The sequence below is a fragment of the Chanodichthys erythropterus genome, chromosome 17 (genome assembly GCF_024489055.1).
Source record: "Chanodichthys erythropterus isolate Z2021 chromosome 17, ASM2448905v1, whole genome shotgun sequence".
NCBI lineage: Eukaryota > Metazoa > Chordata > Actinopteri > Cypriniformes > Xenocyprididae > Chanodichthys > Chanodichthys erythropterus.
In genome coordinates this window covers 26,938,193-26,959,710 of record NC_090237.1, presented here as the reverse complement: position 1 = coordinate 26,959,710, position 21,518 = coordinate 26,938,193, and the positions used below count along the sequence as shown (strand labels likewise).

The 21,518-nt window shown below is 35.5% G+C and overlaps 1 protein-coding gene across 3 annotated transcripts; it reads right to left on the bottom strand.

Moving 5' to 3' along the window:
- Window positions 1-200: 200 nt before the first annotated feature.
- On the bottom strand, window positions 201-20,847 carry masp1 (MBL associated serine protease 1). Of its 3 annotated transcripts, none has more exons than XM_067365437.1 (12): window positions 20,727-20,847; window positions 19,449-19,671; window positions 14,269-14,446; window positions 14,062-14,193; window positions 9,585-9,781; window positions 7,468-7,615; window positions 7,244-7,362; window positions 7,063-7,141; window positions 4,495-4,614; window positions 4,337-4,408; window positions 4,097-4,159; window positions 201-1,937 (listed from the first exon to the last, which is right to left on the bottom strand). In XM_067365437.1, the coding sequence occupies exons 1-12, from the start codon at window positions 20,738-20,740 to the stop codon at window positions 1,060-1,062; spliced, it is 2,223 nt and encodes a 740-aa protein (XP_067221538.1). In that variant the 5' UTR covers window positions 20,741-20,847; the 3' UTR covers window positions 201-1,059. The 3 variants fall into 3 exon arrangements, with proteins under 3 accessions (XP_067221538.1, XP_067221539.1, XP_067221540.1); XM_067365438.1 differs by having other exon boundaries at window positions 1,803-1,937; window positions 4,332-4,408; XM_067365439.1 differs by lacking the exons at window positions 201-1,937; window positions 4,097-4,159; window positions 4,337-4,408; window positions 4,495-4,614 and adding an exon at window positions 6,467-6,959.
- Between the last annotated feature and the right edge of the window lie 671 nt (window positions 20,848-21,518).

Genomic DNA, 21,518 nt, shown 5'->3' with positions numbered 1-21,518 from the left:
AAAAGTAAATATTTACTTAAGGAATAGAAGGGGACAGTGTAGTCTATAAACACATCTATGGGTAACAAGTTGACAAAGACAAACAATAAAGCTTACACCCTGAACATTAGATAAATATAGCAAGTAAAGCATCATGTTTCTTGAAACATTTATTTCACCAACATGTCCAAATACAACAATAAAATCAGTGCATTTCTTACAGAAATGTCTATTGGCTTTAATAGGAGTGTTTACAAAAGTATAACAATTTAAAGGTGTTGTTAGATATTACATATGTTGTATGAAACTATGCATTTCATCAGGTGTAAATGATTTATGTTGATATATATAAAGGTATATATTTGATCATTCAAAAGTTTGGGTTTGGTAAGATTTAAAAAAAAAAAAAAAAAACATTTATGCTCACCAAGTGTGCATTTATTTGATAAAATACAGTCAAACCTATTTTAATAGATTTTCAAATGTAATTAATTAATGAGATGGCAAAGCTGAATTTTCAGTATCATTACTCCAGTCTTCAGTGTCAAATGATCCTTCAGAAATCATTCTAATATGCTGATTTGCTGCTCAAGTACTGACCCCAAACTTTTGTGTAATACAAAATGCTGTCTTGATAGGCTAAAGACCGTAATCAGCACTGAATGAGTGACAATGTGCTTTTAAGACAATGTAGAGTGTTTTAAACAACAGCAGACAAAAAAAAAAAAATGATGAAAGATCCAAGCACATGGCCAAATATGAGGTGAGTACAACGCTACTTATCATAATGAATGTGGTTCTGACTGGGTGATTCAAGCGTCCGGTGCAAGTTCATACCATCTGTACTGTTAATGAATTCAGACAGTGAACTTAAAAAAAAAAAAAAAAAAAAAAACAGCCAAATGAAATATAAAAAGTTATATAAAGTTAACTTATAAGTGAATGTGACCAAATGAAAGAATAATATTGGGTGTAATTCTTGCTCACAATAAAAAGCAGAGAAAATTATTTCGTTACAAATGGCAAAATAAGATGACATAAAGGAGAGTCGTCCAGCTTCACTGCTGTTTTCCAACACCCTCACCACCAGCGGTCCACATCCATGTGCCTGTGTAGCCAGTGGACATAGTTTGCCACCCTGGTGTACACCCCATACACCCTCTGACTGCCGCACTCCTCTGGCCCACCCCAGGACACCAGTCCTTGTGCCACCCATCTGCCACTGTTGGCGTCCTGGATGACAAAGGCTCCCCCACTGTCCCCCAAACAGGTGTCCCGACCACCCTCATAAAAGCCAGCGCAGAACATATTGCTGGTGATATTGTAGTTGACAGAGCGTGACGCATAGCTAGCTTTGCATTCGTCCTGCGGCACAACCGGAAGCTTCACATACTGGAGCAGCTCAGAAACGGCAGCGGAATCAGAGCTCAAGCCGCTGGTGGAGGCAGAAGCGTTGGCTGCATTGATGCCCCAACCGGCCACGATACCCAATGTGTTGGGCAGAGGCATCAGGGTATGACCTTCTACACCAGGCTTTGGTAGACAGACGGGTTGTACTAATGCTGACAGCACCACCTCCTGGCTGAGTTTAACCAGAGCAATGTCATTGTTATAGTTTTGAGGATCAAACTGAGGATGGAGGATGACTCTCTCAACAGACCGATTGATGGACAAGTGCTTGTCCCGTACGTCCGTGAGGCCCAAGTGCACTTGGATGTGTTCAGAAGCGACGGGGACGACGGAAAGATCACGGCGATGAGATCTGAGCACGTGAGCAGCCGTGACAACCCAGGTTGGGGAGAGGAGAGCGCCGCTGCCAAACCAGCGATCTTCAGGGACACGAGACACATCCTCTACTGAGAGCAAAACCTGCCAAGGGAACAGACCGGGAGATGCTGTTCTCCCACCAACGATTCGCTTCTGCTGGGCTGGGAAGTGCTGTGACTGCTCACCGCATGCTTAAATGAAAACGTGCAAGTTAACATAGATATGCATAAAGCAACACAAGACGTAGATGCACTTCTTAGATACAAATACAGGCAACTAAGCATAGAGACACCTAAAACAGGGCTCTAGACCATTGGCTCCTAAAATTAAAGATTTAGTACACAAATTGATTTTTTTTTTGACAAATTACAGGCACTTAATAAAAATAGTTGTTCTGCTGTGTGCTTTGATGAAGGGATATTAATTATTAAAAATTATATAATGTAAGTTCTATTAACCAGGGTGTTTCCTAGTTGTAGTTAATATAAATTAGGATGCCTGTTCAAAAAAAAAGTCAATAAATTATATAAAAAATAATATTTTTTAGAAAATAGTTAATATTATTTAATATTTTGAGGTGGATAACATGTTTAATGTTTTTGGAAGAAGTCTATCACAGAAGAGGATTAGGGCCAAGCAATAATAAAAAAAATAAAACCATCTTGAGATTAAAGTTGTTAAATTTCAAGAAAAAACTCGTTACATTTCGAGAAAAAAGTCGAGATAAAATGTTGAGAATAAAGTCATTAAATTATGAGAATAAAGTCATTAAATTGCGAGAAAAAAATTGTTAAATTACGGGAACAAATTCGTTAAATTATGAGAAAAATGTCGTTAAATTTCGACAAAAAAGTCGAGATAAAATGTTGAGAATAAACTCATTAAATTATGAGAATAAAGTCATTAAATTATGAGAATAAAGTCATTAAATTACGAGAAAAAAGTCGTTAAATTATGAAAACAAATTAGTAATTTAACGAATTTGTTTTCGTAATTTAACGACTTTTTCTCGTAATTTAATAACTTTATTCTCAACATTTTATCTCGACTTTTTTCTTGAAATTTAACGAGTTTTTTTCTCGTAATTTAACGAGTTTATTCTCAACATTTTATCTCGACTTTTTTCTCGTAATTTAACGAGTTTATTCTCAACATTTTATCTCGAATTTTTTCTCGTAATTTAACGAGTTTATTCTCAACATTTTATCTTGACTTTTTTCTCAAAATTTAACGAGTTTTTTCTCGTAATTTAATGAGTTTATTCTCAACATTTTATCACAACTTTTTTTCTCAAAATTTAATGAGTTTATTCTCAACATTTTATCTCAACTTTTTTCTTGGAATTTAATGACTTTATTCTCAACATTTTATCTCGACTTTTTTCTCGAAATTTAACAAGTTTTTTCTCGAAATGTATCAACTTTAATCTCGAGATGGTTTTATTTTTTTTATTATTGCTTGGCCCTAATCCTCTTCCGTAATTATGCTCATCAAGGCTACATTTGATTAAAAATGCATTTAAAAAAAAAAAAAAAAAATTATAATTTAAAATACCACATCATTCTACCATCAATGCTGATTTTGATGGAAACTATGATAATTTTTTTATGAATTCTTTGATAAATAGAAAGTTCAAAAGAAGAGAGTTTATTTAAAATTTATTTTTTTTGTAACAAAGTAAATGTTTTTAGAGTCCCTTTTGATCAATTTAATGTATCCTTGCTGAATAAAAGTATTAATTTCTTAAAAAAATATTACTGACTCAAAACATTTTAGAAGCTAATATATATTTAATATAAAAAATATTTAGTTCATGTAAAAAAAAATGTTGTGAATATGTATCATTAGTTGTCATATGAACAATCATTAACTAAATAGAACGATGTCTGACAATACATCACAATATTGGTTCCCGGTTTATTTTTAACCAGACCAAAAAATGACTAAAAGTTCATTGAGGGAGTCAGTTTTGAACTGCATAACAGCTTCAAATGATTCCCTAACTGAGTGAGCCTGATTCAAACCACAAACTCTTATGTGTGCTTGAGACTGTTTCATGAATATTCAAAATATATGGATATTTTAATCCAAAAATCTTACATATTGTGCCTTTAAAAAGCATCTTTTCAAAAGAGTCATTTTTTTGTGAATTGGACATTACGCTCTGCGCTGTGTTTGTTTGTTGTTGCATGCAGAAAATGTTGGTTCCCTAAAGAAATTAAGGCCAATGAGTAGATTCTAAATTATCACAGCTAATCTTGTTTTTTTTGGTCGCAATTTCAGCGCAGTCTGGTGCCCTGCAAAGCTCTTTAACAATTCCAAAGCATTACGTTTGAAGTTTGAGTCTTACCAAGAGGAGTGCTTGCTAGTGGAGTAGGAAGTTGAGATTCAGGATTGATACTTTCAAAATCTCCTACCAAAAATACACAAACAACAGTAACATATAGGCCTACTCTAGTTACGTAGGTTAGTACTGAGTTACCATGCCAAAACTGTAAAGAAGCCTTGTTTATAATAAAATAATTAAACAAAACAGAATATAGGCATATGAGTGATTTTAATATTAGTGACTCTTGGTAACACACCTTACCTGGTAGACACTTGGGCAATGGCGTTCCGTCCTCACTCACCCATTCCCCACTCTGATGACAAGTGTAAGTATCTGTAAGGTCAGTAAGAGTCAAATACACAATGACATTTAATATGACTTGACTTTAAAGCATCAATGACTGACAGAGAAATACTCACTGTTGACCTTGACAGAGTCTCTGCAGCTGTACTGGATTCTGGATCCAAACACAGTGCTGTTTTCAGAGCTCTCAAAAACAACCTCACCCAGAACTACATCTACTGGACCACAGTCAACCACTAAAGGAGAAATAATAGGAGAGAAAACATGTAAGAGAGTAATAATTGCCATATTTGGATTTCTTGGATGAAGATTTTGGGTTTATTTGTAGTTTGATTTGATTCATAATCTTTTCTCTATAGTTCTTGAACTGTTTTTTTTTATTATTAAAATTGAATAAAGAGATTATTCAAAAATCTTCAAAAGTACACTATCAGAATATTTATTTTTATTATATAATTATTATTACATTGTACTCAATTTTAAAGGTTTGTCAGGATACAAGTAGTGTATTATTTCTTTGATGGATTCGATGGAATTATTTGAGCAGGATGAAGTGAAAACTGTATGACACAGAATGTTAAGAATGAATGTAAAATTAAAGAATAATGACAGAAATTCTCAAATATGATTGGTAGGACATGCTTATTGTGAGAGGACTCTTGATGGAAGGGATTTAAAGGGTTAGTTCACCCAAAAATGAAAAGTATGTCATCAATTACCCACCCTAATGTCGTTCCAAACTCGTAAGACTTTTATTCATCTTCGAAACACAAATTAAGATTTCATAAGGAAATCTGAGAGATTTCTGTCCCTCCATTGACAGTCTACGCAACTACCACTGTCGCTTTAATAAGTTCATAAAGAGATCATAAAACATAACATAAACAGAAGCTCAACCGTACTGCTTGATACATAAGAACAAACTGTTTCTTGCGGAAGCTCAAACATGCTGCAAAACACAAGAATGAAACTCACTGGTTCTCACATGTCAAGCGAACATGCTTGAGCGTCCGTTTACGTCAACTGATATGTGAGTTGATGAATTTTTATATGTGAATAAAAGCCTAAATTTAATCTGTTCATCATTTAAACTGCTTGATTCATATGGATTAGTTTTAATATGAACTTTTTAAAGCGTCAAAGTGGTAGTTGCATGTACTGTCAATGGAGGGACATTTAAAATATCTTCATTTGTGTTTTGAAGATGAACAAAAGTCTTACAGGTGTGAAACGACATGAGGGTGATTAATTAATGATAGAATTTTCATTTTTGGGTGAACCCTTTAGTTTAGTGGAGAAAAAAAAAAAAAAAAGAACCATTTAAATAGTGAAGATCACACTCATACCAAACATTCAGTCTTCACTCTTCCACATGGGTTGTCCGTTCCCAACAGGTGAGGCAGTTTTGCAGTCAGCCCTGTCTGAAAGTCTAAGTGCATTTATGTATATGTACTTCTGTCTCAAAATGAACCTAATAGTAAAAGTAATGTGTACTATTGACTAAGGGATATATATATATATATATATATATATATATATATATATATATATATATATATATTTATATATATTTATATATATATATATATATATATATCACTGGTTTATTTCAGCTCAGAGGCACTAGTTATGAAGCAACATTAATGACCAGTAGATGGAGACATTTTATGATACTTAAACTCAGTGTGGCCTTCACAACCACACCACTTTCACTGTCAGGACAAGAAAACAAGACTTGAGCATGGAGGTTGGAAATGTAATAATGTTAATGTTTAGCACAGACAGTTTGTAAAATATAAACAAAAAATTAGTATAAAATCTTTCAACATAAATTGACAGATCATTATAATCCAATCGCTTTTTAGGTGCTGTGAATTTGTCAGAATTTATGCTCATAACCTAAAAAAAATTAATCTTACATAGTCAACTGAACTGAGTCAAAACATTTCATTTATTTAACTCATATGTTTTTATATGCATTTTTTCATACTCTTCTTATTGAGAGTTTATTATAGTTTTAGGTTTGGTTTTCAAAGACACAAATTAAGGCCTGAACTAACCCATTCAAAATTCCCATTTAGTCCCATTTTAACTTTCAAATTATAATATAATTTTAATTTATTTAAATTTATTTTAAAATTATTATTTATGAATTTTCAGCATCATTCAGTCTTTAGTGTCACACGATCCTTCAGAAATCATTCTAATATGATGATTTGCTGCTTAAGAGAAATTCCTTATTAGTATTATTGATTTTTGTGGAAATCGTGATTTTTCAGAATTCCTGAATAGAAACTATTCAAAAGGACAGCATTTATTTGAAATGGAAATCTTCTGTCTTTACTGTCACATTTAATCAATGTAATGCATCTTTGCAGGACAAAAAAAAAAAACCTTAAGACCCCAAACCTTGATATATATGGTAGTGTATATATCAAGCGCTACATCCACAATGTATAATGGGGATTGTAGTTTGTGGTGGACAGTGATTGGCTACCAGCCAGTCCCATAAAGTTTTAACTCAGTATCTGATTGGTTAAAATGCTTGGTAGGGAACGACGACTCCTTTGGAATTCCTTCTCTGGTGGCAGCAAGTAGAAGTAGAATAAGAAAAGAGAGAAAGGGCAAGTGAGAAAAAAGACAGGAGGAAAACAGAATTACAGAGTCTCTGTTAAAAGACTTACTTTTACACAGCGGGAAATCACTGCTCCATTGCCCGTCCCTCTGACACTCAATCTGATAATGCTCAAATTCTTCATCGCCCTGTAAGAGAGAATGTGAGTGTGATGTAAAACAGTACTGATCTGTCTAAATTCGCTTGCAACAGTCAGTGCCTTTATCAGTGAAATGTGTCCTTTGCCTGACCTGTCTCAGTGAGTATCCAGGGTCACAGGTCAACGTAATGTGATCTTTAAAGATATATTTAGACTGCAGAGGCTCCAGGTGTCCATTAAGGGGCGCCACTGGAGGGGAGCATTCAGAACCTGAAGATAACAATATTTTTAACTCTGCCACAACATACACAAAAAAATATCATTATATATGAAATTAATTTTAGCAATAATATGCAGCATCGGCCAGACTCTGACCTGTGGAGGTGTAAGTGAGTTTCCAGCCGAGATTCTCTCCAGAGTTGTCACTGTGAAACAGGATGTTGACCATGTTATTTCCTGTCTGGATCTTCCCTGGTGACTGCTCACCACAAAATGGGCCAAACTCCTTGTCTCCTGCATGAATCTGTAGATAAAGAATCATTGACATCATGATTTTTTTCTTTTAAACCAAATCTATCCAAATGTATCATAATATTTAATTATTATAATTAGCATAATATATAATTATTATATAATAATAATATTTATTATTATTAATACAATAATGTAATTAATTATTATTCTTATAATTATTATAATATTTAATTATTATAATTAGTATAATATAACATGGAATTTATGTTTTTACCGAAACATTGAAGCCAAAATTAAAGTTTTTATTTAGCTGAAAACGATACAGAAAACAAAGTTAATTTAATAATCTATTATTTAATCATATTTATTATAAGGCAGTTCGTATTTCAACTTTTTAATGACATTTGTTGTTGAAATATAAACATTTACATGGTGGCTGTCATTAAAAATAATTAACTAATTAATTACAAGGTATCTGTAATACTTTATCCTAATTGGTCAAATGCAACATTCTGCGGTCAAATAATTTTGTATAATGATGGCTAAATGCTGTTGGAAATTAAAGAGGTCATGACATGGATTTTTTATTATTTTAATATGTTCCTTGAGGTTCACTTATAATGTTAATTAAGTTTTTGCACAAAAAAACAAATGTATATGTAGAAAAAAAATTCATTCTGAAATTAGCTGTATTTAAGGGCCGACTCCTTTAAGGTTTGTCAGTAAATGGCCACTTTTATGATTTGCAAATGTAGTGTATAGGAAACAGTATCAACACCCACTAGCTATTGCACTTTTTGAAAACATTATCCATACAAAAACCATCATTTCCAGACAAAGAAAGCATAATGAAATTATTTACTTAGGGTGCTTTGTGATGCAACTGCTATCAGATCCAATACAGCTGACTGCTTCATCTGTCAACAAAAGCTTCTTTGTGAACTCTCCATTACACTGGGCCTCATTTACAAAACGAAATGCTCCGAATAAACATATAATCCTCCGATGTGTTCCATGACGCCATTAAAAATAAACCATTTCTGATGCTGGGATTCTTCTATAACGAGCTGTTTAAACTGGACACATCAAAGCAAACATTTTCTCCCTCTTCAAATCATTCAGAAAATGAACACAAATCTGTATACTGTAACCAGTGTAGAGAGTGATTATAATGAGTTATACTTGCTTTTGGCACAAAGCTCACATCCAGTGTAGGCAAATGTCAGCTGGTAAGACCAAAGTATATTTCACTTTTTACGTGTATGCAAGGGTCAGCGTACAGTGCGCGTTAAGCGAATTTCGTTATCAAAAGAGTACGCTGGTACTGTAAGCACACCACCGGATTTTTGTAACCACGCGTACCTGCATGCGCAGCTTGCACATGCACATTTATTTTTTTTATTTTTTGCAGTAATTAGTTTATCCAAAAGGTCGATTCACAAGGTAGTCAAAGAAAAAATGGAACACGTGCAAGCTACAGCGACAATGGAGGCCTATATAGATGACAGATTGTGCGAAGAGGTTAGAAGGTACCCTCATTTGTACAACTCTAGCATGAAAGAATACAAAGAAGTTTACAAATGTTGTAACTCGTGGCGAGAGATTGCTCAAAACTGTGCATGCGTCAAACGCCTGAGTATGCGTACAAATGAAATGAAGTATACTTTTCAAGGCTCTGTGTTCGACTGTGCGTATACACTAGCGTATGAGTAAAAAAAAAAAAAAAAAAGGATATCCAGGGCTTTTGTGACTGAATGCAAGTGGGTGGGCCCTAAGGTGCGATGAACTATTCATTGATGAACTATTGTTTTATATGCAAAAATATTTGACTGTGTGACGTCACAGATCCAGCAATATCAAAACGAGCCGTTTTTGGAGTTTGATTAAATAAATGCTTTGTTTATAATGAGTACAATGTTTTAATCTATGAAACTTGCAGGGTGTTATAATGATATAAAGACCTCTTATATGTCAAAAGATCAAGGCAAATTTGATTTCTCATGTCATGGCCCACTCACTTTAATAAAGTCGTAGGGACAGGTGACTTCAGGGTGGTCTTCGATGTCAAAGGTGTCATCAAACTCCAGAGTGATTTGAAAACCCTCTTCCAGCTCAATGCGATACGTGCAGTCAGAGCTTTTGGGGTACGGTTTAGGAAAATCAGCACTGGAAATCTCTCCGGAGCGCTCTGTATACACGCTTTCATTACACTCCACTGCAATGATTACAAACACACACACTTATATTTCAATATCATTCAGCGTTCAAAATACAACAACCAAAAGACAAATGCACACACAAGAACAGTGATCATAAACGACTAATGTAAATCTTCTTTCAACTCTAAATAGTTTTTCTACTGTAAATTTGCTGCTAAAAATCCCTTAGAAATAAATATTACTTGTTTGCATGGAACCACATGGATCTAATTGGGTTTTTGAAGTTCACAAGTTTATCCACATTTCACTGACCACCACATTGTAAATATTTATTCGTTGGTGCTTAGCTACAATCAGCTGAATAGGGGGCAAAGGTTAGACATAAAACAGACTCAGTCCAACACAACACATTACAGCAACATAAATCATGATAAAATTGCAAAATTGTATCCAAGCCAACATTATATAAGTATGTGTACATTTGTAATTAGTTAACTTACACAATGTAGTCTTAAATGAACCTGCTGCAAGGTTTCTCTTAAAGCGCTGCTTTATAATTAGGAATTCCAGCAACTAATCCAGGATAATCCAATGGTACAAGATTTATTACAAAAATCTATGCAATTTAGAGCAAATGTTTGACAAGCTACAAGCTACGTTTGACACCTACACAGCTACATTGCACTTGATTTTCATTCTTGTAATCATGCATAAATAAAAAGTATGTGTTTGAACTGATGTTAAAAATAATTACATTAGAAAAAAAGGTTCAGTGCTGTTCTATTTGGGGTTCTTGAATCAATTTTAAAGGGTTAGTTCACCCAAAAATGAAAATTCTGTCAATTATTGCTCAGCCTTATGCTGTTCCACACCCGTAAAACCTTCATTCATCTTCAGGACACAAATGAAGATATTTTTGATAAAATCCGATGTCTCAGTGAGGCCTTCATTGTCAGCAAGTTAATTTACACTTTCGGTGCCCAGAAAGCTACTAAAAACAAATTTAAAACAGTTCATGTGAGTACAGTGGTTCTATCTTAATATTATAAAGTGACGAGAATACTTTTTGTAAACTAAATAATGACTTTTCAACACTATCTAGTGTTGGCCGATTTTAAAAGTTTGCTTCGAAGCTTTACAAATCTTTTGTTTCGAATCAGTGGTTCGGAGCGCCAAAGTCACGTGATTTCATGTGATTAAATATGTTTTAGTACCTTTCTGGGCATTGAAAGTATAAATTAACTTGCTGGCAATGAAGGCCTCACTGACTCATCGGATTTCATCAAAAATATCTTAATTTGTATTCTGAAGATGAATGAAGGACTTACAGGTGTAGAACAACATGAGGGTGAGTAATTAATGACAGAATTTTCATTTTTGGGTGAACTAACCCTTTTAAGAATGTTTTATGCCAAAAAGGTTCTATATAAGGAGAAATGTCATTAATTATTGTATAATACTTTCATGTTAAACAAGTTTTTTCAATTTAAAATTTTCTTCTAGTGATAAAGTATGATTACTAGATGTGTACTTAAAGGGGCTCTATGTAGGAATGACACCCAGTGTTCAAAATAGGTACTGCAGTCCAAATTCAAAATATTGTTTGGCCCGCCTCCTCGTTCAAAAACGCGGGTTGCCAGCTACAATAGGGAGCGCAATTGACAATGAAAGCTGAGGAGACTTACACACTGTAAGCTGATGAGGCTTTTTGGGTCAAGTAGAATCTGCGATTCTTTGACCCAGTTTGTTTGTTGGTTTCCATGGTTGCAATACGCAGTGTTTTCTGCCAAATGGCAACCTGTGATGTCGAAATGCTATTGGATAAACTGCCAGCACATGGTTTCGCACAGACCAAAACAAAGACAGACATTCCGACACGGAACGCACATTTTCAAATATCTGGCTGTAGCATTGTTTTTCTGAGAAACAAGTCCGCATATTTATCCGGGGGTCGCATTTTTTCAAATACGCCGCACTTTCACGGCATTAATTGCCGATTTCAGCAAGCAAAATATATGCGGGCTAGCATGATTTCATAATCCCTGCATTTTCGTTGCAAAAAAGTCACATATATCTTAGCAGAAAGTTGAAAAATGTTGCGTTTACTTCACACTAGTAAAGCGCCATTATTTTCCCCCTACTGCCATGGGAACCTTGTGAAGTGACGTAATTACGCGACGTGAACATCATCTGCAAACCATGAAACCATGATGAAGCACACAAATCATTCTCATTTGCCAATAAAAATAAGCGCAAAAGACCGCGCAAAGCAGTTTCCCGGTGTGTTACATGATTGTGGGGGCAAAATATTTTGCACTCCGTGCAACTGCATGTTGAAGCTGGAAAACCACTTTCGCTGTGCCACCGCCAAGGATGGTTAAAGCAGCAGTGGAAGCAGGCAGGAAGAAGCACACATTTTTTTAAATACTTTATTTATTCATTTTTATAGAAGTTGTTGGATATTAATAATAATACGTTTATTTTATATAGTGCCTTTCTACAAACTCATATTCCTTTTGTAAAGCTACAAAACTTATTTGACTCAATGTTTTGTAAGTTTGCGCCATGTGTTAATTAAGGTCTGAAATAAAACAGAATGAGAACTTAAATATTCTGTGATTTAGTATGCTTGCTTATCATAGGAAGTAATAGGAAATTACTCTTTACATTAAAGTAGCTAGTAGCCTAGTGAGAACAGGGTATTGGGGGAATCACTTTTTATTTTTTTCTGTTTTTCATCAAACCGCAGTTTTTGTAAGTTCCCGCAATTTCATTACATAAAATTGCAAAAATATCCCGCATATTCCATCGCATTTTTTAAGAAAACGTGCCACAAAATCAAGCATTTTAGCCCTTAACAATCACAAAAAAATTCAGCGTTTTTCTGGAGGGACTGTATATAGAACCTTTAAGTGTATACCAAGCGTGCCGTACAAGTCCTGAAAAGTGATGCCAATGCATCTCGATCGCCCCCAGGTGGTTGATCCCAGTACAAATCATAAGCCCCGCACTTTCCATGTAAATTAATAAGGGCGTGATACACACTAAACAATTAAAATACACTTCAAATATTTTTTTTCCAAAGATGGTTTCTGTCATTTTATGTAGTTTTTATCACGCTGACGTAAGTTCAAGTGTTCGTTTTTTTTAAATAAGTTTTTAGTTAGTTATTTGATGCTATAAAAACAGGGATGTGACGTCATGATTGACAGCTGTGATTGACAGCTTCTCTGAGCGAAGCAGTCACTAAGGAATCAGACTGACTTTTTTCGGGAGGAGATTGGAGCTTTAACTTTAATTTCTACATTTCTATAACTGTAGAAATTAATTTCTATAACTGTTTATTTCATACTGACATAATAAGTTCTACTTCTCTTCATGCTACTGTACAGAATCAGGTCCCGAGTTCACTACTGCGCAGACTCGGGTCCCAAATCAGCACAAGATGTCAGCGCCACACTGTAAAAAATGACCGTGATTTTAACAGTAAAAGTAAAAGTGCTGCGGTGAAAAACTGTCAATTGGTTTACAGAAAGTTTCCGTACTATATACGGTGAATAACTGTAATAGATCTAACGGTACAGTTAATGTAATTTTACGGTAAAATACCGTTAAATTCACAGTTTTTGGAAGTGAAAAATAACAATTAATTGTAAAATTTACAGTGAAAAAACGTAAATTGACATTCCCACAATTCCCTGCGTGACACTTCACATTTGATATATTTTCGTTGAAATAACTGTTTCTTCTTAGTTTTTCTCAGTTTTTTCTAATCAGTTATGTACATTAGGGTTTTATGTTACATCTAATGTTGTTAAATTAATGTTTATTGCATTTTTAAAATTTCATGCATGTTACCATGATGGTGTTTACAATGGAAGAGAGTGGAAGTGGGTCATCCATGGTGTATACAGCAAGAGTGCACTCAAAATTTAACACTGAGACACAGTCGTGCAAACACACACATACAAAAGGAATGATCTCTGTAGTTGTGACACGACCTTAACTGACTGATCCACATTTTCAGGGGTATTAGGAGACTTAAAGGATTTTCCTAATCAAGCCACATATAAATAACGTTTAAACTTTGCCACCTTTTGGCACCAAAAATAAGTGGGTCAAACTTCTGTTCTTGTGAAGAGATGTAAAAATGGCAATGTCTTTTGGCACTGGCCCTTTATGTTATGGAGCAACAGGTTGATGTGTATTACAACATGTATTGAACATGCAAGTTTGTTATATTGTAGGAAAACCCAACCGTAATGAAACAAAAAGGGAAAACGCTGCCATTTTTTTGAGATCTAGAAATGACATCACAGCGATACTATAAGGCTACCTTTGCAAGTTCTGTTGTCAGAATGAAGCAGGAACCCATAACGACAGGAACAGTAGAAGCCACCAATGTAGTTGTGACAGAAATGATCACAGACAAGATCTTCATCATTTCTGTCTCTACATTCATCTACATCTGCAGAAAGAAGAAGAGAGAACAAAATAAGGAGACTGAAAGAATGCACATGTTTTTGCTACTCTAAACACTCACCAACCGCACTAAAGTGAGCCTCAAAGCCAGAGTAGCGTTCCTCATTGGAAAAGTCTGAACGGAATGCCACACTGAGCACGCTCCCTGGGGACGTGATGACATCAGCAGCGGGGACCTGTTCTGTGTCTGTATTCTCTCTCCCACAAAACACTGCCAGCTCCTCAGTGTCTGAATATACCTGTGTGAACAAACACAACAACAATTACATTCAATTTATAGGTACACAACCTAAGTTTTGGGTCAGTAACATTTTTTAAAAGAAATTACTTTTACTCAACAAGGACACATTCAATTGATCAAAAGTGACAGTAAATACATTTATAAAGTATATATTATATATTTCAAATAAATGAAACTTTCTATTCATCAAAGAATCCTGAAAAGCTAGTTTGTGTAACTCTGCATACAATTAAAAGAATAGATCGCCCACAAATGAAAATTCTTGTATCATTTACTCACTTTCATGTTGGTATGACTTTCTCACTTCTGTCACACACAAAAAGACATTATACAGATTGTTCATGCCGCTTTTTTCACAACATGTCCTCTTTTGTTTTCCACAAAAGAAAGAAAGTCAAACAGATTTGGAACAACATGAGGGCGAGTAAATGACACAACCAGACACAATCAGACAGCTGAAAACATTCCCAATTCTAAATATACCTGCACAATTCGAACACTCCCAGTTTCTCATGCTTTTGATGTACCCACACAAATTACACAAAAGAATGCTGCCAAACCCTCAATTTAAGAAATATCTGCACAAACACAAAAACTGGCATCCACATGAACACAATTACACTCAGCAGACAACCAAACTGTCAATCAAACCAGAGGCATGCATACAAACACTGCAGACCGAGACCACAGCCAAGTCTTCATTGTGCTTGTACACAAATGCATGCACACAAACAGCCCTAAACATGTCTCTTATCTGGCTCCCAGCTTGAGTGTTTACTTTACCAGTGTCAGTGAACGGAGGGTAACCCACGGTTAACAAAGATATGTGTGGGTGTTAATGTGTGTGAGACATGCTTCTGCCAATGCAAGAATCCTAATTGCACAGCTATTTCACCAGACACACCTCAAGCAAAATGGTTGCACAACAGGTAGGTTAATAACATGTATAAAAAGGACAAAAGAGTTCAAGTGTGGGAAAAACTGCATTTGACTGGAATTCAGAATGCATAGAAATCCCTATACATTAAATCCCTATATGTGTATGTGTGCAGCAGCCATTATGTGTGTCTATGTTTTCTGTGCCCTTTTTGTCTGGCACCCAGTTTTTGGTTGGTTGCCTTGGCTTGTTACCATAGCAGGTTGCTGTGGGACCCACTGGGGGTATTTGAATATGAATATGCCCCCCTGCAGTGTGGGCAGCACATTTGCTCATGTGAAATAAATGCTGTTAACTCCATCCACCCGGGGTACCAGGGCATCTGCCACAGACCTGTCCATCAAATGCTCTTACAGGCCATTTAAACAAAAAGATCCTGAAACTGGAAACGAGATCCTTATAATCAAAGCTACAAAAGGCCCGTGAGTCCGTCTAGACAGATCGAGCTGCTCTTTAACTGTCGGAAATGAAGAGTTTTTGACACCAGGAAAAGGGGTCATTTAAACTTTTGAAACTCATGGATGACATAATGCAATTCCCTTTTAATGGCATATAAATACCATAATAATCATCTAGTACCATGGTTTTACCATCTGATACCACTGACACAGCATTATTCTACTTGTACCTGCAAACCTGATAAGGGTAAAGGAAGGGTAAGCAATTTGTTTTATTAACACTTTTTGTTATTCAGGTTGAAACTCTCTTCACATCCTGAAAGCACAATGTGATCTCATGAGAATACGTGTATTTTTACATAAAGTGTGGTTCTACCACACGTACATTTACTTGTGTTTCCAAACACACAAAAATGTACAATAATGACATATTTATAGCACTAAAATGTCAAATACTTACATATTGACAGCAATAAAATGTAAATTATTTACGTATCCAAGTGTGCATGAATTCCTATGTATTAATATTAAAATCGTGACATTATTTTGATTCTATTGTATTCAGTTTCACATCAATACTTGATAATTATCCACTTAATATGAAATTTCTGTTTGTGACTTGTGCTGCAAACTCATTTTGGAGGATTACATATCGTTAAACAAGACTACATTTTAAAACCTTAAAATGAATAACATTTCTGTAATTGTTTAACAATTTTGTAATATTTAGTTTGCTGTGCAACACAGAAGGCGTTTTCTCCAATGCAGCGACTGACAATACAACCAAAGCACAACACATATTCACAAATCACATCAATTTTATTTGTTCGCTGTACTCCAAATCTTTAGAATCCAAATGTTTGCAAGGAACAGATCCAAATTCAGCCCTTTATCCGCTGATCTTCATCTTCATTCTCAGCAGCAACCATTACAGTCAAAGCCCGCACTCGTTATGATTCAAATTCGAAAGTTGCGCCCTCGAGAAGCATTATGACATGTTTACGGCACTGATATCGAATGCTCATTGGCTTTCTCACCTCACAGATTGTGGCATGCTGTTTTCAGTAGGGGTGTGAATTGGCACTAGTTTCACGATTCAATTCGATTGCGATTATCATGTCAACGATTCGATAAGATTCGATTCGATTTCACAATGCATTCTTTGCAACCTCGGTTTTCAATAATCCTGCACATGGCTACATTGTCATCAGTAAATAGTCTACAAACAGTCAGATATATGAACTCCCTTTTTATTTTATCTGCTTCAAATAAAACTTAAGTCTGAACAGAGTAAATACACTAGTAAATGAACACTAGTAGTAAGTGAACACTAGTAAATAAATACTAAAGGCACATGAAACTGTCCAGTACTGAATGCATTTAAAGTGCAGTGTACTACTTCAAAAAGTACTTAAATGTTAACAAATGTATAAAAATTTTATTTATTTATAACCCAAAATAAATAGTACAGTCTTCAAAACAAAAACTTTCTGCAACATAAAATCAAATAAATACAAAATAACAGCACAGGGCACTTCCTGAATGTAGCAAACATTAAACTAAATTTAAGTCTGCACACAACAGGCAACAGAGCTTTAGAACTAATAAATACTACTAAACACTGCAGTGCTCTAAGGGCCGTTCACACAGAACGCGTCTTTTTGCGTCGAAAAACGCGAGACGCAGCGCTCAGGAAGGATTTTAAAAAAGCACAGCGTAGAACACGAGTGTCTCGAGACACGCTTTTGAGATGTGATGCAATAACGACAATAATAGAAATAGGCAAACAGCAGAATTGACAGATACAAGTTTCGACATGGAAAAAAAAAAAAGATAATAATGAGCGCCTCCTCCTCCATGTTGCAGTCATATAAAAAGTTGTTATGCCAACTTGCTACTGTAAACAGAAGCTCGCAACGCTTGCCCCGCCTCCGAGTTCTTCTGATTGGTCCACTGTTTTGGAACTGACATTGATGAGCGGCGGCGCTGCATGTAAAAGTTGAAATTCGTTTCATGTAAAAGTTGAAATTCGTCTTAAAAACGCGGCGCTCGTGAGAGGCGCTGCAAAAGACGCGAGACGCGAACGTAACGGTAACGGTCATGCATGTCTGTGTTTACACAGAAAAACAATGGGAAAGTAGCGCATTGGAATAGAAAAACGCGTTCTGTGTGAACGGCCCCTTAACAGCGTGACAGGTTTTACACCGCATGTGATCTTGTCCAGCTCGTCGTGGCTACCAATTCGTTCATAAAAACCAAAATGTCCCCAGATCTCAGATTTGAAATTTGTAGTTGCATTTTTTAATCTTCGCGTCTGTGTTTCGCCTGTTTCCGCCATTTTAAACTCGCATGACTGACACGCGTATGCAAATGACGTGATAGGCTATAATCGATTAAGGTCTATTATGCAGAATCGTCCATGTCCGCATCGCGAATGCATCGATGCAACGATTAATTTCAACACCCCTAGTTTTCAGTGGATTGAATTTGACATCTGAAATGAGTGCGCACCTTCACGGACAGAAGCCGTTCAAATTTTCATCGATTAATAATTTAAATTCTGCTCTGTAACCCATAAACTATTACTGCTAGAGAGAACTGCGACTCATCATCATTTGAACTACTTGCGGTAGCCTACCACTTTTGACATTTTAGCAATAAATTTATCTATTAACATATAAATAAATTTCGCATTTCTTTTATTCATAACAGTATGTTGTAAGAAATGGTTATGGGTAGGTTTAGGGGTCGGTGTATGATTAGTGGCTAAAAATATTGTTTTAATGCTATATTGTTATTAAAATGGTCATTTTCCTACACATTTCTGTCCATTATGTTTTATTCTTTTAATATCCTGTATAATCCTGTATGTTTAGGTTTGGAGTGGGTTATAGGGATCTTACATTTATCTATAAAATGATAAAAGGGAAATTACACATATCTTTATGACATGAAAGATTTGTAAATATTTTAGTTTTTTCACTGTAAAAACTTAACAATGCTACATTTAAATGCTGCCAATAAGTTCATATTGTAAGTTTCAGCACCTATCCAAATGTACAAAAATGTACATAGTAATGTATAATAGAAGTGGTCTAAATATCTTCTGTGGAAGTCTCAGGACCAAAAAATGTTTGTCTAATCACTGCATTCACACAGATATCACACGTCATCAGCGTAATTTAGACACAGTCACCGGGCACCGTAAACAAACAGCAGTCAACTTTTACAGTTCCACCTGAAACAAAACATCAAGCTTATGCTGCCCTCACGCCATGTCATAACCGTAATTACGAGATGGCAACCAGTGACGTTCTACATGGAGCTGTTCATGTCCTCAGCCTCGGATTTATGCGTTTTTATGTCAGTACTATCAATGCCGAAATTAATATTATTTACATATCCAATATTACATTAATATTGTAATGTTTTGTGCTTTGAGACATGAGGTAATTTAACGCTGTTTTGTGACAATTTGAAAACTTTGCTGTGTGCGTTGTTTTTTGGAGGAGGCGTGGCTTTGAAGAGCACTCTGGGATCTCATGCTTTCAAAGCTAGCCTCTCTGAAATTACCTACCCCACCTTTAATATACTTGTGTTAATTTAATTAAACAAAAGGTAGTAGAGGTGAGAGGAGATTGAAACATTTGTAAATATTCACTTACCTTCAAGTAGTCGTACTCACATAAATATGATGGCTCTATGTCGAAGTGCATAAAATAGAGTCGGATTTGATATCCGTCTGGTACACTTATATTCCACTGCAGTTCTGTTTCTTTCGGATAGGATTCAGGAAAGTTTGGAGACTTAATGGTCCCATACATGTCCGTAAGGTGAATTACTTGAGTCCACACAGGCCATACGCACTGGGCCAAGATCACAATGACACTGTGTATAGATGCATTTTATTTAAACCATAACATCAAAATCATAATTTTAAACATTAAACATCAAGATCAGACCTTATTCACAGCAGCACGGGAATTCATTCATTCATTTTATTCATAATTCATTTTAACGGGAATGAAAGCGTGACTGTGAGTGATAGGCTACAGTACATCTCTTCTTTGGTTTTGAGGCCTACTATTATTTAATGTGTTTTTGGATTGTTCTGCTGACTAAACACTGCCAAATATCTTCTTTTTTTAAATTTCAGTATACATAAAACACCACAAATATGAGCTGTGGAAAATTAGCTTATATGTGATCTTTATACAGCTTTTTACAGCGAATGCCATTGAAAACACGGTTAGTCTATCCCTCACAGCCTCGTTTTAATAACTGTCATGGCGCTGCTCTGAATAATGTCCATGAATAGTATGTAAGATTATTTTATTGTTTAATTGCTTGGAATTAATCCCTATAAGCAAACATAAAACAGAGAAACAAGAACAAATCACACCTCATTAAATCTGCAAATTATGGGGGTTTCGGGAGGGGTGGCATAATTATGGTTCAGCAACGAAATGTTAGATTCAGAGCGCGCTAAATCGAACAGAAGATGTGTTCGCTTGAAGTAGTAACCATAGCAACAGTGCAGCTTTCAGTTAGATTTCATATCGGGCGGACGGTACACAGCAAGTAGGCTAATTTCATTATTTATCACTTAATTATTTATCACATTTTCATGTCGCATTATAGCCTAATACAAAACGTTTTGTTTATAAGTGTTGACAGCAAAAACAATTCCGTTCCGCGAGACTACGCCGCGAAAGTTATTCTGAAGTGTCGACCCCCCTGAAAGGAATAATTCCCACGCGGACTAAATAAATCATGGATAATGGATGAGTTCATATAGGTTATACTCAGCTATTATTGAAGATGATCATAACAGATCGATATTGTTTTGATAACCTACGTCTATCTTTTGTTCAGACCACTGAAATATATAGGCTATATTTTACTGAAGAAGAAAAATTGAAGAAGTGAAAGAAAGTTCTCACCGTGCAAGCTCCATGATTTAATTTATTTCTCTGTCAGTTGGAAAGGTGCTGCATTCCTGTCTAAACTCTAGTTTTCCTAGACACGTCCCATTGCAACTGTTTACAATGAGTGCTCTCCCCCACGGACTGTGTGTGTGTGTGTGTGTCTGGACTCGGGGCGGGGTGGAAGTTTGTATTTTCTCACGCAGCTTGTAACTTGCACAAAAGAGAAGTTACATTTCAATATAAACAACAACAACATGTGGATGGTGTTGTAACAATGCAAGTAACAATTTGTATTAAGAGAAAGGGCAGGATAGCTATAGCCTATATATTATGAATTTCATCAAATCTTCTTTAATAGCTGATTTTGTGTTGTTGACAAAATAATATGAATGTAACCAGAAAGATTTTAGGTCTATATAACTTCTATAATAGACTTTAGGTCTATTATAACTTTCTAACTAAGACCAAAGCTGAAGTACAGACTGTGGTGGGGCCAGTACTTTAGATTGCCAGAGGCCTTTAGAACCTCACACCAAAGACCCGTGACAACGATGGTCCTTGTGGGACCATAATCTGGCTCTGCCTAAAACCCAGGTTCTGAGCTCCTTTTCTATCTACTCAACAGACCATGATATGATTTGTCCACAGTGTTTATTTGGGTCTTCACTAAACTTTTAAATCATAGTGGTGATCCCAGTTTGACATACTTAGGGTGCTTTCACATTAGCAGTTTTGGTGCGCACCCGGGTTCGATTGACGTCAGAGTTCGGTAAGTTTGGATGATGTGAACACGGTCTTCTGAACTCG

Bases quoted from the DNA above. Each gene is read 5' to 3' on its own strand.
- masp1 (XM_067365437.1), bottom strand. The intron at 7,142-7,243 runs GTCAGGCAAAGG...TCTCTCTTACAG, and splicing joins CTGGATACTCACTGAGACAG to GGCGATGAAGAATTTGAGCA. The intron at 4,615-7,062 runs GTAAGTCTTTTA...TTTCTCCTTTAG, and splicing joins TGATTTCCCGCTGTGTAAAA to TGGTTGACTGTGGTCCAGTA.